General features: G+C 43.8%; 1 protein-coding gene across 6 annotated transcripts in view; it reads right to left on the bottom strand.

Moving 5' to 3' along the window:
* ltbp1 (latent transforming growth factor beta binding protein 1) overlaps positions 1-27896 on the bottom strand; it is a 339046-nt gene that overhangs the window by 48521 nt on the left and 262629 nt on the right. For all 6 annotated transcript variants that reach the window (XM_043695510.1, XM_043695509.1, XM_043695512.1 and 3 more), the window contains 2 exons: positions 15077-15202; positions 8198-8341 (listed from right to left, as the gene is read on the bottom strand). In XM_043695510.1, the coding sequence (XP_043551445.1) occupies positions 8198-8341; positions 15077-15202 (270 nt within the window). The remainder of the gene's footprint in view (positions 1-8197; positions 8342-15076; positions 15203-27896) is intronic.

Genomic DNA, 27896 nt, shown 5'->3' on the forward strand with positions numbered 1-27896 from the left:
TTTCTAATGCAACACAGTCAAACAAAGCTTGAAGACCAGTTTGCCAAGTCCTTTTCAAACAGAGATAGTTGGACAGTGACCAGGAATGGGAAGCCCGAACGATTTTCTCCACGCTATAACTGAGCTCTCCTGAATCCAGCATTCCTGCTCGATGCCATCATTAACTGACTCAGCGCAATCTAACTCCAGAGATGACAGAAAAGTCCCAAATCACTCTCTGAACCCACTGGACAAAAGAGGTTTCTACTGAAAGGCAGAACAAGACAACTGCACCAATCCTCAAAACTCTGCTGATTCATTCGGGACACTCTGCCGTCTGTCTGTCTGTCTACCTCTGCAATAGCGAGATTACTATCACCCATAGGCAAATAAAAATTTGATTCCAGTAAATAAAAATGGCAGTTAGCTTAGTATGGAAAGATCCCTGTTTTTCCTATTCTGTCCCTTCTAGGAATGTTATTGCCAATAAATTGCTGTGTTGCAGGAATGACTTATTTCACTTTATAATGTGCTGCTCTCATATTCAGAGAAAGTAAAGGAGAACTGCAGAGCACGTTATTGTGCAGTAACTTTCAGCCAACTTCTTTCACTAATTAAACCAGACTTTGTGGAATCTCTCATTGGTGGGTTTTGCAATTGGCATAATTTTAAAACCTGCAATTCTTTGTGACATATTAATTAAAACAGACCACCACATCACTGGCGTTGACAACTCAACACAATTTCTCACCGAATGGGAATAGGAGATTTTGCGACATCGCTATTTGTCAGTTTGACTGCAGAGCTCTCTGAAAGCAAAGAGAGTGAAACCAGCTCAAAGGTGTGCAGCAGAACTATGGGCAGGTGCTGACTGAAACTTCAAAAGTGTGGGCACCTGTTGACCTGCCTGTGAATGTTAATGTAAAGTCAGAGCACTGACTCCTATTGACTCTCAGCAGGAGTTAACTAGGTTCAGAAAGTTGGCTAGCGCTCTGCTGTACTTGCCCAGCAAACTATCTTGTAATGTGCTCCAGTACCCCGATCACCCCCCCTCACAGCTCTCCCATGCACATCCAAGAATGGAATTGAGAAAATAACTAACCCACACGCTTAGAGTATGCCAAACGAGATTCTTCGTGATCCCAGAAAGGAAAGGTGACCTTTCGAAAAAGGGGAACATCAGACAACTCTAACAACTTGCAAGGTTACCCGCCACTCCTCAACCTTCCCAGGAAAGAAAGGCTTGCATTCATACAGCACCATCTGAAAGTGCCTCATAGAGAATGAAGCATGGTTGAAGTGTCATCACAACTGTGATGCAGGGAATGCACTGGCGATTTTGGCACAGCAAGCTCCCATAAACAGCAATGTGGCAACAACCAGATACAGAGGAACCTCGGTTATCTAAACAACATGGGCGGGGAGTATTTGTTCGGATAATCAAATGTTTGGAGATTCGAATGCCGGATAACACAGTTTAGGCAAGCATCGGCACCTTGTTCGGAAAATCTGACATTTGGATAATCGAGGTTCCTCTGTAATCTGTTTGTTCATGTTGTTAATGGAGAGATAACTCCAGTGTCCTTCTTTAAAATGAAGCCTGGGATCTTTAGTATCCACAGAAGAAACGTGGTTATGTAACAATATACAACATCCAGCAGAACCTAAATAATACAGACTCAACATGAAGGCCAGAGATATATTTGATTCACATTATTAATTGAGGCAGTCTTAAATCTTGAGCCTTACTCAATGCAGTTGTTGGGGAGGAGTGATTCTTGCCAGCTGGCAGGGGGAGCTGCTGAGAGATGGACACTGACTCCTTCAGGCAAAACCCACAAAATCAAATGCAGCAGGGAGGGAGGTACCAGTGGGCCTTCATCTGGAATTAGGATCCGGCCGGGAGTGGGACTGGGGTTGGGGCTGGTGTGGATGTTGTAGATGTCCCACCTTATGAGAGTCACTAAATAATCAGAGACCGGCAACAATAGATTGGGGGTTAGGGCAGCTGTTGGAGGGGCATTCAGGATCAATAAGCATTGGGTCAGTGTGTGTGTGTGTGTCTGTATATACCTGTGTATATCTCTGTATATCTGTGTGTATATGTGTGTATGCGTGTGCGTGCGTGTGCGTGTGTGTGTGTGTGTGTGTATTGGGGGGTGGGGGAAGAGTGGGTAGGATGAATTATAATTAGAAGTTATGGGGGCGGACAAGGGGTTCGAAAGCCAGGGCAGAGGAGATGCCTCTCACTGGTCAACTCCCTGCCCTAAATCCTCAAACAGGCACTGATTGCCTTTGGTCAAGTGATTCTCTGTCCAGCAAAACCCCTACGCCTCTAGATGGCCCCCATCTGACAGGCTGCCCACACTGGTTAACCCCCCCGCCCATGACCATAACACAATAAGATATGCTTCGTCATTCAATCATGCCAGTGCCTTGTCCCTAACACCATGGGCTGGTCTTATTCAGCATTCTCCTGTGCTGCACCTTGTCAAAGGCCTTTTGGAAATCCAAATAGATCACAGCCATTGGCTCTCCTTTGTCTAAGTTGCTCATTATTTCCTTAAAGAATTCTAACAGATTTGTCAGGCATGACCTGCCCTTGATGAAGCCATGCTGACTCGGCCCTATTTTATCATTCACCACCAACCTGGTTTTCCCAGTCCACCTGCATGTTGAAGTCCCCCACGGTTATTGTAGTGGTGCCTCATCTATCTCCTAATTTAGCTGCTGGCCATATCCTGTCTACTGCCAGGAGGCCTTGACACAACTCCTATCATGGATTGTTTTCCTCCGCGCTTCTTCAAGTTACAATGTTTGGAAGACATTTGGATAAGTTCATGAATAGGAACTGTTTGGAGGGATATGGGCCAAGTGCAGGCAGTTGGCTGTAGTTTAGTTTGGGAATGTGGTTGGTGTGGACTGGTTGGATTAAATGTCTGTTTCCGTGCTGTATGACTCTATGACTCTGACTGTATGACTCTGTAGTTCTACTATACAGATTCTACGCCTTCCAACTCGATACCACTTCTTGCTGTTGATTTAATTTCATTTCTTACTAACAAGGCAACAGCACCCTCTCTGCCTGTCCTTTTGGTAGGGTGTGTATCCTTGAATATTTAGATCCCCTTGCATCCATGTCTCTGTGATACCCATAACATCATGCAAATTAATTTCATTCTGCTCTACTGGCTCATGGTCTTGTTCCAGTGACACGTTCGCTTGGTACTGAGTTAATCCTTAAATGGCCTGCTAAAGACCTCAACTGACAGTGGGAGATAGACAATGGGCCTTCAGATTGAGCTCCATGTCCCCGAGTTGAGTGATATTCCCATCTCTGTGCACTGAGAGCTATCGATTCTCGTCCATGGAGTGGGTTAAAAACAAAGAAAGAAAGAAAACTTCAGCTTGCAAGAAGATCAGATCAGGACAGGAAATTTGAAATAATGGGCTCTCCACCACCAGTTTTGATGGTTGGAGCCATCCACAGAACCAGTGGCCAAAGTGACTGGGTAGCTAGAGATGAACATTGCCAAAAATGGTGGACAGCTCCTCTGGGTCCCCCTTTTACCACCTCAATTGGCAAACAGCTCGCTGTCCAGGAAAGCTCTTAACATGCCCGCCCTTTATACTAGGAGGTCACAGACACACTCTGCTAAGACACAGGCAGCTAACAGGGGGGGGGATTCATCCATTGGGATGGAAGTTAGAACATGCTGAACTATGTGGAAAACGCACCTTAAGGAAAGGAGGCCAGAATCAAATATTTATGGGGAGAGCAGACTTCCATACAAGAAATGAACTCAACATCATCACGTTGAGCTTTGCTGCAGGTTTATCTGAGACAGGTTCATGTCTCACTGTGGTCCCAATGAGACATGAACCTGTGAAATATATAACTATATATTTCATACCCAAGACTACTGGGCTTAATTTTCCATTCAACAAAAAATTGCCGAATATGATCTCAAAATATTAATAAAAATCCAGTGGAATAGGAAGGAATTTCACTTATTCAATCACTTTAAGTAGTGGCTTCAGTGTTGGTGTTTATCCGGGGATTTTTTTGTTCAGTTCTACATTGTTTTTCAAGCTGTCAGCTTTTTTTGGGTCTGTGTCAGCTTTTTTCAATCTAGCGGGTTGGCATGTACACTGCTCTGGGGAGACATAAACCAGAATGTAAAATGACCATCGGCAAATCTCATCAAAGCTGTGACTGCCAACCCCACAAACTAATATCAACTACAGAGCAGGGTTTTACAATCCGATCAGACAAGATGATAAACAGCATCATCCAGTTTATTTGCTCAGTTTAAGATCATGAAGATCGAAAGGGAAGACTTAATCAGAGCTTGTGTTCAAAGAAAAAGTCAGCGTCAGAGTGTCTCACAAGGAAAGGGTGAATGGATTGGGCCCACATTTATTGCTGTTGAGATAAACATGAAGTGATCCCATTGAAGTTTTTGAAGTTCTTCAGTGCTAAGTAAGATAAACGCTATGCGATTATTGCCCTTAGCTACAGAGTCTAGAATTGCCTCAAGGTGTCAGCCATTTGGGATTACGATGAGAAACTTCTTCACTCAGAGGAATCTTTCAAATTCAACGTAAGATTAAAGAAACAGCTCTAAATAAAGAGGAGTCATTGCTTAAAGCCATCAAATGAGTTAAATTCCTTCTCATTCCATTGGACTGCTATTAATGCTTCGAGATGACATTTGGCGATTCAGTTTGTTTTTTAATGAAAACTTAGCCTCAGTAATCTCAGGTATGACATCTGGAAGAAAATACTTGCAATGGGACTCCAGCGAGAAAGTGACATGCCTCAGAGACAGCTGTAGCAAAGCCGAAAAGCCCACTTTGTGAATGGTGAGCATAAAACTACAATGATGCTGACGTCTTTTTCTTTAACCTGTTCATGGGATATGGGCATGGTAGGCACAGAAGCATTTACTGACCGTTCCCCAATTGCCCTGGAGAAAGTGGTGGTGAGACATTTGCAGTCCTTGGGGTGTTTTGACACCCACCGTGCTGTTAGGAAGGTTCTAAGCATCAATGGAGGAGCAAATCACTGCAGGTGCTGGGATCTGTACTGAAAACCACATCGCTGGAAATCACAGTATCTGTGGAGAGAGAGCTCTGATGAAGAGTCATCCCGACTCGATACATTAGCTTTCTCTCTGTCTCCACAGATGCTGCCTGCTCCATTGTGATTTCCAGTACTTTTTGTTTCCAGACTGAAAATCAAGCCCTGAATTATAAACTGCAAGTACAGTACCCTGAGTTAGACGGAGTACATGTAAATGGTTGTCTCATCAACAATTAAAACCTCACTGCAGTTCGTGACATTGGTGTAAACGGTGTGATTTATACATTTCAGTATTATTTATTGTATGATTAGGATTCTGACTTTGAATTGGTAACCACTGGATTTTTTGTGTGTCTAGTCAATGATTATATCGTAAACATTTCCGTAAACATTGCATTTTCTTCTAAAACAGCGTTTGAGCGCTAGCTTTAGAATAAAGGGTTTTTTTTGTATGTTAGTGGGGTTTTACCCCTGAACAAGTTTGAGTTTAGAAAATCGGCAGAGTTTTTTTAAGCTTAAGGGAAACACCCATAACTTAGAGAAAAAAGTTGTTTTTTTAAAAGTTTAACTTTGAGTTTTGGGTCAGACCAGTGAAGTAATTGAAACAGGACGGCGGTGTAAACCATGCTCCTGAGATGGGAAGGATCTATAGTGGAGTGGCTTTGGAATGAAGAGTTAATGTTAGTTCCATACCAGACCTGTTAGGATAAAACTCTGAAGAGGGTTACTTAATGCAAAGTACAGTAAAGCTGATGAAGGAGCAGCATTCCCAAAGCAAGCGCTTCCAAATAAACCTGTTGGACTATAACCTGGTGTTGTGTAATTTTTAACTTGTACAGTAAAGCTCAAGCACACTATAGCTCCAAGAAGATATTTGTAGTTCCATTCAAAAGGTTGAAGTCACAAGTGACTTAAATCTATTGTCGAGTTAGGTACAGAACTGTGGTAAGAGTAATATAGTGAGTGATGTTTCAGACACTGTACCAGGCATAGATTTTCAGTAATATATAAAAGCCATTCTATTACTTCTCAATTTATGAAGCAGCATTTTGGGAAATGTTGGTATTATACTTTTACAGTCTGTTTAAAAACCTTCGCACCTGTATTATAAGTAGATGGCTTGGGTTTATCCTATTTTACCTTCATTCCTTTTGTTAATAATAAGCTTCTGATTCTTTTTTGTTATCTGCAGCATCGTGTGCTTAAATCTTAGCGACAAATTAAAAATTGATCTATCAAGCCAGGTTCCTGTCTGGGATCGGACTTGTCCGGTATTTACATCAGCTAGGATCATAATAACATTCTCCGTCTATGGATAATGCTGGTGTTTTTTTTTTGCAATATCTGGGTCTGTTCTGACTGGGCAAACTTCCATCATAGCCACAGGTGCTTTGAAAAAGACACAGTCGCAGCTTTCCACCAAACAATTACAGCACATGCAGGAGCTGCACTCAGATGTCAAACATTGGAATGTGTTTGGAATACTCGGCACAGAGAATGTCTCGATTTCTTCAGTGAAATGTGCAACTCATGTAACACAATATCCGAGTATTCATAGCAGACATCGCACAAATTATCGGGGGCTGAAATTTAAATCCGCAGCCCTGCCCCTAATACTGCCTTTGATTCTCGACTTATTTAGGGGTATTAGTTGGAGCACCTGTACCATGTAGATTCAATCACTGTGGTGGAATCTAACTGAGTGAAACTCAATCCAGGCTAGGTTTACTCAAGGAAGGACTGGAATCTGAACCACTCAATCTTTCTCCATTACTATATGAGCTTTAAATGAGTAATCGCTCTTCGATATGTCACTTTAATTTAACCAGAGGTTTCAGCAGGATTGATTTGACAAAGCCACGAGTGTAATTTTACCCGGTCCCACCAGTGGATCTGAAGGTGAGGTGGGTTTGTGAAATGGAGTTTGTGTCCTTCCAGCTTCCTCCCACATGTCTCCCATTCTCTGAAGGGGGAGATGGAAGCTTTATGCCCTCCCTCAGGCCTTTAAGGGGCCAGTGAACTCGAGTACCTCTTTATTCTGACTGCTGTTTTACCCACAGCAAGGGGGATAGCCTACCAGCTTTAGCTGCGAGGACAGTGTGTCGGGCAAGAGGGCAGAAATCCCAAGTACACCCTTCAGAGGTCTCCTTTGTTCAGCAGAGGCAACACCCACCACCCACCTAAACCACATAGTGATGCATCCGTTAGCCCATCCGTCCCCTGTACCTCTCAAAACCAGCCTCCCTACTGGGCTCTGCCAACCAGGTCCCATTGATAGCCCAGACCTCCCAAATGCCCAGCCTCCATTTGCTCCTCAGGGGTCAGTTAGCTCAGTTGACTGGATGGTTGATTTGCAATACAGAGTGATCACCTGATGAAGGAGCGTCGCTCCGAAAGCTAGTGTGCTTCCAATTAAACCTGTTGGACTATAACCTGGTGTTGTGTGATTTTTAACTTTGTACCTGCTCCTAATTTACTTGAAATGACGCAAAAGGGGATTTTGACAGGCAGTAAGTTTACAGAGAATGTCATGTGCCATTCACAGTTGGGGGAGAGGGACAGGAAGGTGGAAGCTCTGACGTATCATTTGAAATCCTTAAAGAATGCCAAATCCTTATCAGCCGACAGAGATTAAATTTGCAAGAATGGACTATTCATTTCAGAATGTCATCTGGGTTGGAAAGGGAGCAGAATCTGAAGCTTTTCCACTGCTGCAGTGAAACAAGAGCTTTTCTGTGTGAGAAAGGTTAGCAATACCCTTCAAATTAATGCAAAGTGATACTGTTGTCACTCTCAAAGGCATACTTCAGAAATGTGTATATTCTAGAATAGCTTGCTGTTACTGCAAAAGATGGTTCAGCGCCAACAACAACAGAACTAAATTCCGTCCGCTAGACTTTCAAACCAACCCCGAGGTATCTATCCATAACAATATTTCAGATATTATTAAGTGCTGTGAAACTATATATTAGAATCTGAGCTAGGTGTTAACATGTGGAACCCAGGTCCAAGAAAGAAATCCCTTCCAAATGTTCTTTCGTGCATTTGCCCGTTCCATATCCCAAGGATTATAGCACAAAGAAGATAAGGTTACACTGTTTGAATGGACCTCAGGGATTTTTCTTGCCATACCTGGAGGCTCAGGGGAGCGGCACTCCCCAGTCATTGGGTCAAATTCCTGGACATCATCCGGACAGATGCAAAGGAATGTGCCATCCACATTCTCACAGAGAGCTTCACCACAAACTCCGCTGATCATTTCACACTCGTTTATATCTGGAGGTGAGAAAGGGGGCAGCATTAAATGAGAAAAAGGAACAGCCCACACGCAGTGCCCTCTCAATACTTCTATAACTGATGTTTCCGCGATCATCTGTACTTCCACTCACATTCACACATGGCCGAGACGATCAGGTTTCTATAATTTTGAGGGGAAATTTAGGCTTCGGAATTGGGCCATTTTGAGAACCTCACAACTTACACTCCAGTTCCAGCTCAAAATAAAGGAGTAGGGAGGAAGTTTGCAAACTAACCTGTTCAAAACAATTCCTAATTCTTTCCGTAAGGGAAACATTCCCGGGATGGGTTGAGCTTTTGGATTCAAAGTTAAAATTGCAAAGATTAATTCCTGAGTAGGTGCAAACTCCACTGGACGATCATCAGAGACCTTGGATGGACAAGTCTTTCCAAACAACAAAATTATGGTGGTGGCTCAGTGGTTAGCATTGCTGCCTCACAGCGCCAGGGACCCAGGTTCGATTCCACCCTCGGGCAACTGTGTGGAGTTTGCATATTCTCCCCGTGTCTGCGTGGGTCTCCTTCGGGTGCTCCCGTTTCTTCCCAGTGCAGGTCAGGTGGATTGGTCATGCTAAATTGGCCATAGTCTCCTGGGATGTGCATTCTAGGTGGATTAGCTGTGAGGATTATGGGGGAGGGAGGTTGGGTCTAGGTGGGCTGCTCCTCGGAGGGTCAGTGGGCCGAATGGCCTGCTTCCACACTGTCGCAATTCTACGAATGAATAAAATACAGATCCAGCACGTGTCTCTTTGGGTTAAACATATACCAGCACCCTCATAGCACCAAGATTTGGTCCTAATATACTCTAATCAAGATTAAACAAATAATATCATCTGCATCAAGGTCACACCTCCACAAACTGCATGTCATTGGAATGCTCTGCAGGAAATATGAACCTCAATCTAATCTCCACAACCTGGACTGAGCACAAAATGCACTGGTGGGGTTTACATGCTCTTACAGGTGTGCTTTCAACAGGGATTGGGGGGAGAGACACCTAAAATCATGCAGATGCCAGCTCGAAACCTTCCCATCCATTCCTGAGCTCACGGTCATAACTGGGTGGGGAGGTGAGCGTTAAGGTTCAATCATCACAGGTACATTAAATTCTGCTCAAGGGCTTGTCACAATGAACCTGGGGCAATGGAGCAATGGAGCATGTTGTGACCCTGTCAGCACCTAGTGCCCCCTATAGAAGCAAACAGCTGACGGAATTCCAAGTGAATCTCACTTCAATTGCATTCTTACGGACTTGCATTCCAAACCTCATCCTCAACCATCTTCACAGCACACTGAGAAAGGTTCTTAGCTCTGCTTTCAGGTCCAGTATTACAATCATCAAACTAACTTGATTCCCCGTAAGACTAATTTGATACTTTACACATTGTTGATTGAGCAGAACTTTCCACAGAGAAGAATACAAAAATTTAAAGTCACTGGTGGTGCCAAGCAAAAGTCAATCCTGACACAAAAGAATTAAACCCAATCATTATTGTTCCATTTTTTTCAGAGCCAATTCAAGGATTGATTTAAAACTGTGCAAGAAACAAGTTCCATGTGGAGGTGTGTGGGTTCATCCACTTTGGATTTGAAAGTGCCAAGCCTGAATATCTCCAGGGATTTGTTTGTCCGTGTCCCATTGTCGAGAGAGTTGTGATGGGGGATTATGGGGAACAGAGAGGGAAGTGGGATTGAGACTGTAGTGAGAACAGCCATGATCTTACTGAATGGCACAGCTGGCTTGAAAGGCCAAATGGCCTATTCCTGTTTCTAAGCTTTATATATCTTGGTGCATAGGTGAACAAAAAGCAAAATGGTGGTCGTGTTGCAGTTTATCCCAATGGGTTTGCAATGCCAAGGTGAGGAAGTCTTACTTCTGCTGACCAAATTCTTAGTCAGGCCCGAACTGGAGAGAAAAAATACGCATAAAAAGCTGCCAACGCTGGAAATCTAAAACAAAACACACAGATAGCTGGAGAAATTCAGCCGGTCTGGCAGCATCTGTGGAGTGAAGCCCTTGTTCTAGCGACCTTTGTTCAAATTTTGCATACTGCAGCTCGGGAAGGGTATATTGATCTTGGAAGAGGCAGCAAGGATTCACCAGCTGTAAGAGTTAGATGATGAGAAAAGGTCACATCAAATTTAGAAGTTTGCTGGGCCAATGACAATTTTCAAAACTGAAGTTGAGAGAATTTTGTAAAGGGAGGGCTTTGAAAGATAAGAAATATGGGATGATGCAATGAATTCGGGTCTTTCTCTGTAATGATCTAATAGAGGGACAGGACACACTAGATGGGTTGAATGGCACACCATATTCCCACCTGAGGATGATGTGAATGCTAAATAGGACCGGCGTATGACAATGGGAGGTCCACTGGGTCCTTAAGAGGCTGTGTGTTAGTCCAGCTCACAGATACAACAATCTGTCCACCTTGAACAACATGATCAAACTACAAAGCATTGCTGTCTTTGTACACTCATGTGGGATATTGATTTTTTTTAAAATTTCACACACCTACAGTTTCCCATGCGTTGAGCATAAACTTAGTCAGACCATGTGAGGGAGTCCACCAGGCTGGCAGAGGTGGAAACATCATGAGAGGGAAGGGAAGAGAGGAAACGTAACCCCTCGCTGTTGTTGCACACTTCCTGGCAGTGTATGCCAATGCTCAGGAAGTGGCTGTCTCCCTGTCCCCTCACTCAGGTTCTGTAACACCGTGCAATGGGTGGGAAAATGTGAGGAAGTTTATCATATAAATGGGAATGAAGATACTACTGCTAGAAACTACTGAGCCCAAAAGGTCACACTGTTGCTTATTCCATTGAAATCCACTCCAGTGTTTATTTTCTTTAAAGATTAATATCGCTCAGGAGACCGTATATTTGTAAAACCAGCAACATTCAGCAGGAGATTGCAAGGATTGAGAATTATAGCTTTAAGTCCCACTATTCTGAGTTTACCAACTGAGCAATAAATAAGCTATTCTGAGCACTTTGTTGATGGGTGAGAAATCCTTAGCAGTTTATCTTACATCACTTCTGAAATGATTTGGAGATGCCGGTGTTGAACTGAGGTGTACAAAGTTAAAAATCACACAACACCATGCTATAAATTCTGTGTTAGGATTGAGCCCTCCACTATCACCTGATGAAGGAGCGTCGCTCCGAAAGCTAGTGTGCTTTCAATTAAACCTGTTGGACTATAACCTGGTGTTGTGTGATTTTTAACTTCGCTTCTGAAATGTGCATGTTATATGCCACAAAGAGAGCAATAGAGTTTGGTTTCATTTTAGGTAGACAACCTATCTAAAGTTGGGGCTGGGTGGTAGAATTTAGCTCAGAAGATGTACAGAGGAAAATTAAAATACAAGTACCCCAACGAACTAAGGTGTCAGAGCTGGAGTGAGCCATTGAGCCCATCAAATCTGCTCTACCATTCAATGACATCATGGCTAATCTGCATTTCCCCCCATAACCCTCAATTCTCTTACTGATTAAAACTCTGTCTCCCTCAAGTCTTAAAGATATTTAATGAGTCAGCCTGTACAGCCCTCCGTGGTCAAGAATTCCACAGATTCACTACGCTCTGAGAGAAGAGATTCCTCTTCATCCCTGTCATAAATGGACAACTCCTTATTCTGAGAGTATTCCTTCTGGTCTGAGACTCTCCCACAAGGGGGATAACCTACCTTCAAGGTCAAGCTCTTTAAGAATGATATATGTTTTAATAGGTTTCAATAAGTTTAATTTGTTTCAATGCTATCAATAAAGGAGCAAAGATTCACAACTTAAAGGATGGAAGCAGCAGCTACTATGATACTAATATTAAGCTTGCACCTAATGATACATTAATGCTAATAACTTTAATTTAAAGCAATAAAATAATTACAACTCATTATGGCACCTGACGTAAATCTTTGCTGCACGCAGCTCCATCTTTCAAATTATGACAAACATTTCTACGTTGCTCTCATTTCCCTAAATAAATGCTTTTCTCCACCCAGAAATGGTGATGTTTAATGCAGAGATTTACAACAAGTAGAGCAGCTGTGTAAAACGCCTCTCCTCTCTGTGAGCGTCTTCAGTTGGTTTGCAGACTTCCAGCAGGTGACTTTGTCTTTTCTGTTTGTCCTATCAAGCCACATCCCTCGCCTCAGATCAGCCTATTCACAGATCATGAGTTCCACTCTCAGTGTCTGCTGTGCCAGGCTGGGCGTAAAGTACAAGTTTCTACGGTGGAACCTCCATGCTGTAAATGTGATTGATGACGTGTGTGCCAATCCATCATACTGACTAAAGGAACGAGGTGTTGTGGTTTGTGCACTGACACACAGACTGGGGAGTGATGGACAGCCTGTTAGACTATGTTTCAGAATGAAATTGGAGCACTGGGATTTCTCACTTGAGATATACACAGCCTGACAGAACGAAGAACACTGGCCAGTGAAAGCAATTTTTCAAAAAAAAAAACTAGTCTGCAAAACAGGCCAAATGTCTACAGAGCTTTTTTGCTTAAGGAGGTATTTTATCAAACTCCAAGCAGAGAGTGTGCGTATCCAGCACCAGACAGTATTTCCGGCAGCAGATACTCTAGTCAACCAGTTCCCCATTCCAGATTCGGAATTTTATCCTTATAGGTTTACGCTTTCACTTCTTTTGTTTTTTTAACAAATAAACTCTGCTTTCACGTTTGATTAATTCTGCTTCATAAATGTCAGGAAATAAATTCCATTTGACGAGCTATGGCTGCAGCTGCAGCAAAATACAAATTATTGCCGACTTTAGGTTTAATAAGCAGGTTCATTTTCTCCTTAAGTATTCAATTACTGTGGTTTTAAGATGGCTTATTAGATTGCAGCACTTCCAACAAGTGTTTCCAATCTCCCTCGCCAAGTCCAATATCTCTCTTCAAAACCTTCTCCTTTTCGCATTTTTTTCAGCTTCAAGTCTCCTGGAAACCAAGGATTGGATCTCAAACCTGGATGGCGGGAGGCAGGCTGCTTGGAAGAGGGAGCTACAAAGGGCTCTCTATCAGACAGGGCAATCTGTCATAATAATGCTTATCCAATGCTCCCCATTGGGCTTGTGGGTTTTGGATGAGGATGGGATCAGTCTCGGTAGGGACACCTTTCACAATCAGATAATGCCTAATCACTGGGACAACTGAGAGGAGGCTAGTGGTATTATGACTGGACTGTTAATCCAGAGATCAGGGTTTGAAACTCGCCATAACAGATGATGGAAGATTAATTCAATAAAAATCTGGAATTATGGACTATGACTCTGTTGGCGGAAAATCCCATCTGGTCCCTGAGGAAAGAAAACTGTCGTCCTTACCCGGTCTGGCCCACATGTGACTCGAGACCCATAGTAATGTGGTTGACTCTTATCTACCCTCTCGGCAATTAGGGATGGGCCCACCCAGAGACAACCACATCTCATGAATAATTTTAAAAACTCAGGCACAAAGAGTAAATAGCAGGGTCAAAAGCGTGCAAGAAAATCAGATTCCACTTTTTTTTTAAAAAATGCTGTTTTAGTGATAACCATTGATAAAAAAAAAACCCTTCTGGTTCACTAGTGTCCTTTAGAAAAGGAAATCTAACTGGTCTGGCTTCCATACGACTCCAGAACCACCGACATGAGCAATAAGTGTTGGGGAGAAAGTGAGGTCTGCAGATGCTGGAGATCAGAGATGGAAATGTGTTGCTGGAAAAGCGCAGCAGGTCAGGCAGCATCTAGGGAACAGGAGAATCGACGTTTCAGGCATTAGCGGGCTAATGCCCGAAACGTTGATTCTCCTGTTCCCTAGATGCTGCCTGACCTGCTGCGCTTTTCCAGCAACACATTTCCATCAATAAGTGTTGGCCCAGTCAGCGACACCCACAGGCCGTGAACAAAATACATGCATCTGGCTCTTTGGCCTCCCTGGAAATGGCTTCCAAAATAAAGGAAGACCCCAGTGAAGTGGGTCACAGTTAACTGAAGTCCCATTTAGGAAAACTGCAGCTGGATTCCACCCAAGTGTATGACACCCCACGGACATAGAGCAAACAGATAAGGGGGAGAAGCTAGATGAACACATGATTGGGAATAGAAGGATAAATGAATGGGTTCTTGTGTGAAATAAGTTGAGAGGAGATTTGTGTGTAATATAATTTCTGGTAGGACCTCATGGACTGTTTACTGTAAATTGAAGGTGAAAGCGGAATACCGCAGATTATTAGTGGAATTATTTGCTAGTTGCAGCTTAGTATTAAACTCATAAGAATGGATTCAGTGTTTTCAGTACAAACTGATAGACCCTGTTTGCAGCTATCTGTGATTTGTACAGAATGCACAGAATGCTTTATTTCCCTTAATATTTCAAGGTATTTAGTATTTACATTGGTGAAAGTTAATTTCAGTCTTTGTGATTTGCAGTATGAAAGCTGTAGTGTATTATGTGGACATGCTCTCTACCATCTCAAGGAAGCACTACGGATTAAAATGACTGAGAAAAGTGCAAGCCTAGTACCTTCTCTCAGACTTTGATGCTGCTGTTCTCTGTGCTCCAGTCTTGTGATCACACATAACCACACACTATCCATCCATTCTTTAGCTATTGGGCTTCACTGTTATCCCTGGAATGTGCTCCGATCCTGCTGCAGGTTGTCTGAACAGAGTCCGTGGTTCAGCCTTTGAAGCATTACTTGGCAAAGAACAGGAACTCACCCACACAGCCTTGCCCCTCCAGTAGATCCTGGAAGCCCTGGTCACAGAGACAGCGGAAGGACCCAGCTGTGTTTTCACAGAATCCATGAGTGCCGCACACCGTGCTGTTTGCACATTCATCGACATCTGCAAATAAGATGTTACAACGATCAGCCTGACTCCAGGAAACATATAAAAAAATTAATAAACCTTACTGTGAAGGACAGGATCTACTCAGAGTAAACTGCTCGGGAGGGAGGCAGATTTCACAATCAGCTGGTCGAAGTGATTGTCATGTGAAGGCCTCAGAGCAAAAGTCAGACCTGAAATTAAACTCGTAATGTTAACATAACTCCAGGTATTTCAAACTAACACTGAATGTGATGGACTCTGGTTTCTGCAAGTATTATTACATAGTAATAGTGTACCTGATCAACTATCCGTGGGCGGCACGGTGGCACAGTGGTTAGCACTACTGCCTCACAGCGCCAGAGACCCGGGTTCAATTCCCGACTCAGGCGACTGACTGTGTGGAGTTTGCACATTCTCCCCGTGTCTGTGTGGGTTTCCTCCGGGTGCTCCGGTTTCCTCCCACAGTCCAAAGATGTGCACGTCAGGTGAATTGGCCATGCTAAATTGCCCGTAGTGTTAGGAAAAGGGGTAAATGTAGTGGAATGGGTGGGTTATGCTTCGGCGGGTCGGTGTGGACTTGTTGGGCCGAAGGGCCTGTTTCCACACTGTAAGTAATCTAATCTATCCAACCTGTTCTGTTTGAATGGAGAAGACAATGGGAGCTATGGGGCCACAAAGGAAAATGAGTTGGCTCAGGGGGAACCTGATTGATATTTAATGAATAATTCAGCGCATTTGAAAATGTAATTTTATCTATTCCCTTTTATTTCAAAAGTGCCTGCGGGAAGGATTAGGGTTTATAAAACGAATAACTAATAAAGCTCCATCAATATAAAATGTTGAGAAATCGCTCAGGGGCATGGCAGAAATGTTTTGTCAAGTGGTTAGGAGGTATACGTAAGCCCCTTTTTTAGTAAACCTGAGACTTTCTCTTTCTGAGGTGCCACATGGCAATGAGGAATGAGGTCAAGTAAAGTGTACCCGAGTGTTCCACAGTCAGACTGCTCTCTACCACTCCACGCCATTCGATAATATCCCGAAACATCCACTAGAAGAGCAGCCCATTGTCTATCCTTCCTGCTGCAGGGGTTGCTCTCACCAAAGGGGGGGGACTTCTTTACTGCACCGCTGGTTAATAATCAAAGAAAGGAATGCGGAAAATTTAACATGAATGTCCCAAATGAGAGCTCCATTCACAGTAACCCAGAAACTGTGCTTGCTCTTAAAAAGCAAACATGTTCTTGTCAACAGAGTCTGCCATTGGCTATGGATGACCACCATTTGTTAGCTAAACCAAACTCAACAAAGCTCCTATTCAAGCTTGTTCTGGCCTGCACACTTGTTCCAGTTTTCGACTATTGCTCTGTTTCAGACAGTGTTGTACTTCAGGACATTTTCTGTCCTAAGGTACTCAATGCAATGCAAGCTGGAGTTAAAACTTTTCATGAATAATTCTGCCGAAAAGGCTGATTGGAGAACGGCGAGGTTGTACAATATGTTGGAGTTTGACTGTACTACTCCACATTTATGATTGCCCTACAGTCAGCTGTGTAACCATAAGCAGGCGCAAAGGTGAAGCTAAGCATCTTGACGAAAGAAGGCCGGCTGGGAGAAGTCCGAGTCCTTTCAGTGCAAGGGGTTACCTTTAGCCACAGGGCAGTTGTGTGCCTGAGCAGGACAAAGAGTGGGGGGGAGGGAAAGCATCAAAGGGGCTGACAAAGAGGATTGTCTGGAAAATATAACGATGGGAGATTGTGCAATCTTAAATATAAAACGCACGAGGGGATCTGGCTCATTTCAGCAGTGAAACGGTGTCACGTTGCAATGGCACTTTCACTGACATGAATTATAACTCTCAGTGAGGCGTTCACACATCATCTTTCTTCTTTGCTGTGAAGTGGCTCCAGCATCTCAGTGAGACTAAAAGTGGAGACGTAAACAGGGTCGAGGGGATCAAATTGATCTCCAGATGCAGCCCGAACGCATCTGCTGGCCCCTGACCCCTGACCTGCAGGTTGCGAGACAGCAGAGTCTGCTCGGGGGGAAGGGGCACGATGTGGGAATTCACAAGAGTGAACCAAAATGGGACAGCAAGAGGGAGCCCGGGGGGCAGAGTGAGCCTGGCAGCATAAACATCACTATCCCACAGCACATGGCTGAACAAGAACAAGGATTGTGATTGGGGTGAGGGAATAGTAAAACAGATGAATGATCTTTAGGTGTCAGCTGAGGGGCATGTATTAGCCAGGACACCCCCGGTCTGAGGTCTGAAGCACAAAGTCTAGGCTGCTGCTTCTGTGCAGACAAGAGGAGGGGAGTTCTCGATTGTAGCTGTGTAAACATTTATTCATCAATTAGCCCCTCAAACAGAAGTATCTGGTTGAGCTTTACGTGCGTGTAACTGACTCCACGTTCCAACAGTGATTCTACTCCCAAGGGTCTTAACTGGCTGTGAACCACACTGGGAGAAAGTGAGGACCGCAGATGCTGGAGATCAGAGTTAAAAAGTGTGGCACTGGAAAAGCACAGCAGGTCAGGCAGCATCTGAGAAGCAAGAGAATCGACGTTCACAGCATGAGTTCTTCATCAGGAAGATGCTCAAAACATCGACTCTCCTGCTCCTCGGATACTGCCTGACCGGCTGTGCTTTTCCAGCACCACACTCTCAACTGTGAACCACGCTGGAATGGCTTTGGGGGTGGGGGGGGGTTTCCTTCACGACACGGTCTATTTCAGGAGTCAACAAGAGAGGGATTTCAGATAATGCACTCCACTGTGTTGTGTGGGGTTAAGCATTGAAGGTGCAGTGTGGGACTCCAGTAGTGAGGCTATGAGACCCTGAAGAGCCCACTAACATTGTCCATGAGGACCACAATTGATGGCGCAGTGGGAAATGATCCACTGGCCTTGGTGGTAAGGTAGCGGTGCCCTCCACTCGTTCCAATTGAATAATTCCCCTCTTTCATTGTGTCTCCAAACTAGACTCAGGAGGGATAACCTTCCAAATCCTCCACTGAGTTCAGAGAACAGAACAGTACTGTGCGGTGGGTGTTTCATTTGGTCCCAAGAACAGCTTCTTATCTCATATTCTCTGAGGCCACTATTGTTCACCTCGTAACATCACCCACCTGAGTCCTATCTCAGCTCATGTGCTGCTGAGGACCTCACCCAGACCTTCATTACCTCAGATTTATCCATTCCATGCACACCCAGCTGAGCTCCCACATTCCCCTCATTGTAAACTTGTGGTCATCTCAAATTCTGCTACCTGTTTCTTAACATCACAGCCAGTCCTGTGTCAACACCCCCAAATACCGTGCTCACTAACCTACACTGGTTCCTAGTCAAGCAACATTATGATTTTAAAAATGTCATCCATTTGTCTGAATCTCCCACAGCCTCATCCCACCCCACCTTCATAATTTCCACAATCCTCCCAAATATCTACACTCTCTAATTCTGGCTGTTTTGCTTCCCAGACTCAACATGGTGACTGTGCTTTCAGTTACCAGGGCTCTGAGCGATGGTATTTATTCCCTTAACTCCTCCACCTCACCTTCCTTCTTTAAAACAGCCCTTAAAACCCACCTCTTTGAGCAACTGCCTCGATATCCCATGTGGGTTGAAGTCTTATTTTGTTTTACAATGTCGCTGTGATTAAAGACACTAAGTAAATAATTTGCCATTGGTATTAAAGAGGCAGTTTTGCAAATTGCTAATCCATCATCTAGGAAGGGTACGGGGAAACAAAGAAACTAGATGCAGAAATAGGCCATTTGTCCCCAAGAGCCTGTTCTACCATTCAACATAGAGTCATAGAGTCACACAGCGTGGAAACTAACCCTTTGGTCCAGCCAGTCCATACTGACCATAATCCCAAACTAAACTAGTGCCAGCTGCCTCACTTGGTCCATATCCTCCAAACACTTCTTATTCACATGCTTATCAAAATGTCTTAAATGTTGTAACTGTACCCGCACCTAGCACTTTCTCAGGAAGTTCATTCCACACACAAACCGTTCTCTGTGTAAAAGATTTGCCCCATATGTCTTTTTTAAGTCAAGAAATCCCCCACCCTTGGGAGAAGATACCTGCCATTCATTGTATCTACACCCCTCATGATCTTATAAACCTCTGTAGGGTCAGCCTTCAACTTCCTACGCGCTGATGAGAAAAGTCCCAGCCTAACCAGTCTCCCCTTTAATCTCAAACCTTCCATTACCAGTAACATCCTGGTAAATCTCTTCTGAACCCTCTCCAGCTTAATAATATCCTTCATATGGTCATGGCTGAGCCTCTATCTCAAGGGAATGGGGGAATAACCCAGCACACGTTAACATCACCGTTGCTTACGAAAAACAAATCAAAAAAAGGATTTTATATGCAAGAAAGCAGGAAGTCTTTTGTCTGCGGTAGATATAACAATTTACGTCTTCCAGACAGTAATTGAGACTGATCAAAATCCCATAGGCTCTGAGGTTGTACATTATTGATCAGGTAAATAACCACCAAGGGATTCCCTACCCACACTCATTGTCCCATTTCTCAAATGTTAACAGACCACACACTATATGTAACCATTATGGGCTTGAAATTCCTTCCTTGACAGTTTTAGGTAAAAAAAGAAGGCAGTGAGACTGTACTGCAGCCAACTAAAATGATCAAAGGAACCATTCCACCACTTGCTTTTACTTCTAAGAAGAGGAAAGTTCCCAGGATAGGGAGAAGGAGCTCATTATCACGTCAAAACTGACGGGACCTTTTCTATTCATGCAAGCCTCAGGAAAGTAGATGCAGCAAATTTGATCCTGAGCCCAAATTCACATCTTTTCTACATTAGTCCAAATTGGCCCAATTTGACCACTTCCTAAGGAATTAGTAACATATTTCAGCTGCAGCTAGAACAGGTCTGCAGTCCTGTTCAGGATTGAACCAGGATCAAAGAGGAAATCAGAAATGTTAACTACAGAATCAGAAGTTCCCAAGGGGCATGACGAGGAGCAGATTTCCTGAATTTGTAGGCACATGGAGTCACAGAGTCAGAGGTTTTCAGCAAGGAGTAAGGCCTTTCGGCCCATCAAGTCTGCGCCAACTTTAATTTTCCTGAATTGTTCCATGGTCCCTAGTTGAACACTGGCTGACCACTTTCCATTGACTCTTTATTATTGTCTTGATCTAGGATTGGAGTCTTCCTACAGCACTCCTCTCTCTTGTGACATTGTAAAGTTCTGGCTCAGACAGATTGTGAACAGGGAGTGTATAACTCCCTGGTGATGTCACACATATACAACAAGGTTGATCATCATCCTGAGGACAACAGTGAATCAGCAACCCATTTTATACCCAGTCCAATATTCCATTAAACTTAACCATTTAACCCAACATGCTCTCCCTTTGATTGCTGATATTTAATGCACTATTATGGGTTGCAGAATGGATAAGGGAAATGGGAAAAGGATCAAGGATGAGAGGGCACACATTTGTGATAATTGGCAAAAGAAGCCAAGAAGAATGTTTCTACACTGAGACATGGCACGCAATGCTCAGGAATCTGATAAAGCTATCGAGGAGTTACAAACTGAATTAGATTGTTAACTAAAGAGGAAAAATATACAGAAGTTAAAGGGAGAAGGCTGGGAGTGTGGAATGACACTAGGCACATTACTAATTGGGGGAGAGAAAGGTACAGAGAGAGAGAAAGAGTGAGAGACGGTATGATCAACCCACAGGCCTCCTCAAATATTATAACAATTGTGTGATCATGAGAATCCCAGAGTCCCTGCTATGCTGATTCCAGTGCCCATTACTTGACCTTGCTCAGTCAAAGGGATTAAATCTTCTTTAGTCAGGTGCTGCCTAAGAACCACAAATTAGCTCTTTAGTCCCAAGAGATTATTGAAACTCAGCCTGCAGTCCCTGGAATGGAGAAGCCAAATGGGTAGATTTGATGGAGGTTTTTATGGTTTGGCTCAGGTTATTTTTGAATCCTTTTACTGTTGGAGGGGCATCCAGGAGAAGCAGATCAAACCTGAAAAGCAGAGCCAGGTCACCCACAAGTGACATTCCAAAATATTTCTGTGCACAAAAGGTAGCAGAAATGTAGAACTCTTTGACATAAAACATGATAAGGAACTCATTCAATCAATTATTTCACTTAGAGTCATAGAGTTGCGCAGTACAGAAACAGAGCCTTCGGTCCAACTCGTCCATACTGACCAGATATCCGAAATTAACCTCATCCCATTTGCCAGCACTCGGCCTTTACTTGTTTCACCAGTTAGCAATAAAAAACATTTTAGATTTGGATCCGATGGGCTGATATCAAATTGGAAAGTCCTTTGGGTAGAATATTGATTTTACACCCCATTTGATTTTACTCTTCACTTACACGCCTCTCAAAATTATTTACCACTTAAAACCCACCCAATATCACTTCTCCTTTACACCTCGCGCACAGTTACTCTTCATTCAGCGCCCACAAACACAAACGTTGCTTCCCAGCCACTGACACAAGCTGTTTGACTGTTTGAGCGCGAACAAAATTGTTCCCCTATCTTGCTGTTGTATTCGACACTGAGAAAAGTTTTTGACTAAATAGTCACTCTGTTACTAAGACTGCCTCCTACTGCCTCTGTCTCCACTCATCTATTGCTGAGACTCTGAGATGAATTATCTGAGTGAGATTTGTGTGAACTAAAGCTGGAAGGAGGTATTTAAGAGGGCAGTGGATTATTATTTGGATTAAAAAAAACCTCCTGCCCTAGGGTATGGGCAAAAAGCAGGAGATTGATACTAGCTGGTGCAGGCACAACAGGCTAAATGGCTTCCGTGTGCAATTCTCTGTTAAATATTTCTGGAGTTAAGGCAGATGGGAGCAGCACACAGGTCGGCCATGCTCTGACTGAACAGCAGAACAGACTCAAGAGCGTGAATGGCCTCCTGCTGTTCCTAGGCTTTGCACAGATGAGCTAAGTGTGGTCTGATCTGACCAGATGGTTTCCTTACGCAAAATTTAATCTCAAAGAGTGGACTCTCACTGCTAACCAGTTCCACTACTATATATCCACTGTAACAATGTAGTGTGAGCTGAAAGTGGTATGGAAAGCCTGAGGTGAAAGGAGGAGCCAGCTGCAGTGGACACAGAGGGAGAAGGTGGGGCTCGAAGAAAATAAATGAAGAAAGGAATGAAATTGACAGGGTGGGTGGGAGGAGGGGCACTGCCACGAAACTGCTGTGGGTTTTTACTGACGGGTATCTGGATTGGCGTTGTCACAAATGCCACACCTGAAGTTGAAGACAAGATTTAAAACTCTTAATTAAGGCAATTTATGCTGCTTTTATGCTGTTGTTTATTTAGGTCAGGTGCCAGGAGACCTCTGTTCATGAGCCAGCTCCTAATATTGACATTAGTGCATGTTATTCCCATAGCTCTGGGATTGTGCCGAAGGGATAAGGCAGCTGGCTTTAGCTGCAGGAGTGCAGGCAATTGTCTCACAGAGAGCCCCCCACTTCCCACCTAATCACAAGCACTGGAAAACGAAGGCCTCATCAGCCCAATGAAGGCACTGGCATTCTGTCAGTCTTAAGGAAGGTCTGTTCCCCAGCTTTTCTCTACAATTTCAGAAATACCGGACTGGGGAAGCAAGGCTTACTGCTCATTCTCAAGGATGGAGGGGGAAGTCTGACCTTTCTGCTAATCTTGACAGGAATAATTCTGGATTCAAACGGCCTCAGTTCCATCTCCTAATAATTGCTTTTTTCTGCTGACTGAATGTCAAAGCGCAAGTCAACAGCCCTGTAATGTCCTTCTCAGCTCTGGGCAGAAGAACTCAATGGCTTTGAAACTCCATTTCAGTGTCAGTTTAGGGAACATCCAGGTGACCACGAGGAGGACCAGGAAAAAGAGCACTTTGTAGTTCAGGAGTCCATTATCATGAGCATTGCTTTCAGTAAAGCAGAAGAAAGAGATTTCAGACTCCTTTGTCAAAGTACCTGTTCCAACCTGAACTTTATAACTTCAATTTCCACCTCCCACCGAACGGCAATGACTGTGGCATGCCCATCCTATGCTTTTTGTTTCACCCATTCGTGTTCTTAGTGGGGACACTCGCATCCCAACTGGTGGTAAGCTCATTCTTAATGAAGAGCTTAGGCTCGAAACGTCAACTCTCCAGCTCCTCAGATGCTGCCTGATCGGCTGTGCTTTTCTGGCACCACACTCTTCGACTCTGCCTTCCTGAAACGCTCCAGTCCCCAGCTGTGGGTAGACCTACAATCCTGATAGCTGACAGCTACAAGATTTACACCCAGTGACAGGGAATGAATGGCAACAGAGTTCCAAAACTGGATGATGTGCAGCTTGGAGGGGAACTTGTAGATGCCAGTATCCTCATGCATCTGCTGCCATTTTCTTCCAGGTAGTGGAGGTTAGCGGTTCACAAGTTGCCGTCAAAAGAGACTTAGTGAATGATTCCAGTGCATCTTATGGACAGCACACATTGCTGCTACTGAGTGCTGATGATGGAGGGAGTAGATGCTTGTGGATGTGGGACCAATCAAGTGGGCTGCTTTGTCCTGGATGGTGTCTAGCTTCTGCAATGTTGGAGCTGCACATGTCCAGGCAAGCGGGGAGTATTCCATGCCACTCCTGGCTTGTGCCTTGTCCATGGTAGACAAACTTTGGGGGGTCAGGTGCTGAGTTACTTGTTGAAATTTCCCAGCCTTCTCAAACTTACAATGCCAATATAGCTATTCTTGGACTATGCTAGCCTACAGTTAGTTTTGGGATAGGAAACCGAGAGGGTAAAACACACTTGTGTGTCTTAAATGTGTCCCCTTTTGGCATTCCATACAATCAGGGTCAGTCCTTCTCTATCCGCTCTACTTTTTTACAATTCTGTCTTTTCAAAATATTGTGTAATTTGGAATATTTATCTCTGGCCTTGGTCACATTCTAACCAGAGATTACAATCTCTGTAATTGTGATTAAATCAAAACTATTTGTCTCTATTTGTGCTGCCAGTTCATTTATTTTATTTACAAATGTGTTGCAAATTCTGATAAGAAACCTAAATCTTTGTTGTTTACTACTGATCTTTGCATTCACCTTATGCACTGATGTGCTATTACTACCTTCTGTCCATTCCTGGTTTCATTCTGATGCTATTTATCAAAATCATGTCAAGGCTCCATTCAACTTCTCTGCTTAGATTTCTGCATCTCCCTCCACCTGTCATCCACTTTCTTTGAGCTTAAAGCCCAGTCCAAGGTCCTCAGTATATATTGATCAGAGCACAGATCCCAGCTCAATTTCAGTGAAAGCATCTGAGTGGAACAGCAAACACAATTTGCACTTTAGTTACATTTGTAATTACTGACTATCATGACCTAGTTAGTCAATAAATCATGTAATTCAGTGAACTAATTTTCCCACCTTTAGCCACAGGTCACCATTGCGCTTTGCACCCACAACACCTTCAGATTCATATCCTATTTTAGTCCATCATTATTACCTTCGCAGCACTTTCACTTGAACAAATGTGGATTCATTAATGAATGCGAGCATGGATTTGGCAATGGTACATTGTGCTGAGCTACCTTGGCAAGAGTTTTTTGATGAGGTCACAGAGTGGTCAGATGAGGGTTGATGTGGGTTGATATGGGAGCGTCCGAAAGGTGTTTGATAAAGTGCCACACTCAGAGGGTTGTCAGCAAATGTGAAGCCCGTGGAATAAAATGGAAAGTGGCATCATGGATATGCAGTCAGCTGTATGGTAGGAAACAGAGCAGGGGCGAACAGTTATTTTACAGACTGAGTGATGGTATTCATTGGGGTTCCTAGGGGTTTGTACTAGGACTTTGATTTTCTTGATCAACATCAATAATGGATATACAGGGCACAACTTCAAGATTGGAAGATGACACAAAATTTGGAAGTTTCTGTGAAGGCAATCCTGATAGACTCCAACAGGACGAAGACAGGCTGGTGGAACGTGAACATCAGGCAAGTGAAATTTAAAGCAGAGGAATGTGAAGTGATACATTTTGGTCTGAAGAATGCAGAAGGGCAAGATGAAACTGTGGATATAATTCTAGAACAGAAGGACCTAGGCTCTATCTGCACAAACTGTGGAAGGCAGTAAGAGAGGTCAAAAAGATGGTTTGAAATGCATATGGGATCTGAGCTTTGTAAAGAGTACAGGGGAACGTTGAATATCTGAACAAGATGGGCGGGCACTATTTTGTTCAGATAATTGATTATTCGATTAATCAATTCAATGCCTTTCCTCTGGGGCTGCGAGTTTTCTATTAAGTCTGCTCCCTGTTCAGACGAGGCAGTAGCGCACCACGCACAAGCCTCTGCCCGTCCCCCAACCCCGTCCAAAACCACTCCCCGCCCGCCACCCAACACCTTCCATCACTGCCCCCCGCCCACTCCAAATCCCGTCCGCCCCCACCCCACTCTCCCCCACCCCTCGCGCGCACTCCGTTCGCCCACACCCTCACCCCCACAAACCCCAGCCGGACTGGACACCACAACAAGACTGCTGCTGCTACTGCCTTTTTGGGGTGTGAGTCTCCAAACAGCACACACGCACACACACACATCTTTTTACTGCAACTTTTTGACAGGTTCCACCTCTGCCCTGTATAAGACAATGCTGGAAAGATTATCTGGGGAAGTGGGGTTTGGGTACACCTTTGTGTAGAACTCCAGGGAAGTGTGGGGAGAGAGAGGAGGTGGGAGGTGTGTCATTTAGAGATGGTACTGCGCTCCCATCAGTCCAGGACTGTTCTCGGCAGCACTTTTAATCACTGTAAACAAAAGACACGATCAGTGTTGGCCAAATGTCTTTGATGTAATGTTTCTGTTGAGACCTCGAGATCTCCTTTGGATAATCCGATTTTCGGATAATTTGTATTCGGATAATCGAGGTTCCTCTGTATAGAGTATGAAAGCATGCAGGTTATGATGAACTTCTGCAAAATTCTAGTTAAGTCTCAAATGGACTATTGTATCCAACTTTGGCCACCACACTTAAGGAAAGAGGTAAAGAGTTGTAGAAAGAGTATAGGAAGGATTTACAGGAACGATTCGAGGGTTGAGGGAATTCAATTACAATGACAGATTGGAGAAGTAGGGAGTTGGTCTCCATCCAAGAAGAGAAGCTTATGAGAATGGGTCTAGACAGCAAAGACAGGGAGAAACTGTTCCCATTGGGCCAAAATCTCAACAGCCGGGCAGTACCAAATTAAGGTAAATGGCAGAAAACCAACAGTGATATGCTGAAAAATCAGTTTGAGCTGAAAATGTGTTGCTGGAAAAGCGCAGCAGGTCAGGCAGCATCCAAGGAACAGGAGAATCGACGTTTCGGGCATAAGCCCTTCTTCCTGAACACATTTCAGCTCTGATCTCCAGCATCTGCAGCCCTCACTTTCTCCCTGAAAAATCAGTTTTACAAGGTGAATAGTTAGAACCTGGAATGCACTGCCTGTGAGTGAGCCGATAGTGTATGTGTATCGTGCCTTTGAGAAAGTTTGCTGTTAAGGATGCCATGTGATATGTGTACACAACTTTGTGACTCTGCGTGACGTGGTCAACCATGTTGGAAAACATGGTGCTGATGCAGCCTCCCCCTCCTGAACAATCAGTGCGCTGGTTCATTTCCAGGAGATGCACATGATTGACAGGCTTAAGTTGTGCTGACATTTATATACAGAGGAACCTCAATTATCCGATCAACATGGGTGGGGAGTATTGTGTTCGAATAATCAAATGTTTGGATAATCGAATGCTGGATAACACAGTTTAGCCAAGCATAGGGACCTTGCGATCTTGTTTGGATAATCCAAAATTCGGATAATCAAGGTTCCTCCGTATAGAATCATAGAGATGTACAGCACAGAAACAGACCCTTTGGTCCAACTCATCCATGCCAACCAGATATCCTATATAAATCTAGTCCCATTTGCCAGCATTTAGCCCATATCCTTCTAAACCCTTCCTATTCATATACCTATCCAGATGCCTTTTGAACACAGTTAATTGTACCAGCCTCCACCACTTCCTCTGCAGCTCACTCCATACACGCACCACCCTTTGTGTTAAAAAGTTGCCCCTTCAGTCCCTTTTACATCTTTCCCCTCTCACCTTAAACCTATGCCCTCTAGTTTTGGACTCTCCCCCTCAACATCTTTGTTACAGTGATAGAGTATATTGAAAACACAGTTTGGTGGTAAGCAAACAAATCTTTAATGAGGAGTCAGTTTCACTCACTCAAGAAAGGTAAGTGATCGGAGCATGTGTCACATTGATAACAATTAAGGCAATATGAAAGGCATATTGTCAGGATGCCCACACCATTCCTTTGTTTACATTCAGACATAGCAGGTCTTGTAACAGATTTTAAAAATGCTGTTTAAACAGCTTCCAGAGTTTTGGTGCCTGCACTCAGGTGTGTCCAGTACAGAAAAGCAAGTCAGTAAGATTTGCGTAGAAATTGGGAACAGGGGTATATACACACTTAACATGTCAGGATTACCAGCTAAAAACCTACAAGATCCCCAAAGGACACTGACTACACTGGAAAGACTTTTAAATCCAGAGTCTGATTAAAATGTTAGATTGGTGTGACTAGAATTCCTGCCACTTAGACATAACCCGTAAACCACTTCCTATGCAGATGCAGAGAAAAAGACTCAGTTTGTG

This window comes from Chiloscyllium plagiosum, chromosome 9, assembly GCF_004010195.1.
Source record: "Chiloscyllium plagiosum isolate BGI_BamShark_2017 chromosome 9, ASM401019v2, whole genome shotgun sequence".
In the NCBI taxonomy this organism is placed as follows: domain Eukaryota; kingdom Metazoa; phylum Chordata; class Chondrichthyes; order Orectolobiformes; family Hemiscylliidae; genus Chiloscyllium; species Chiloscyllium plagiosum.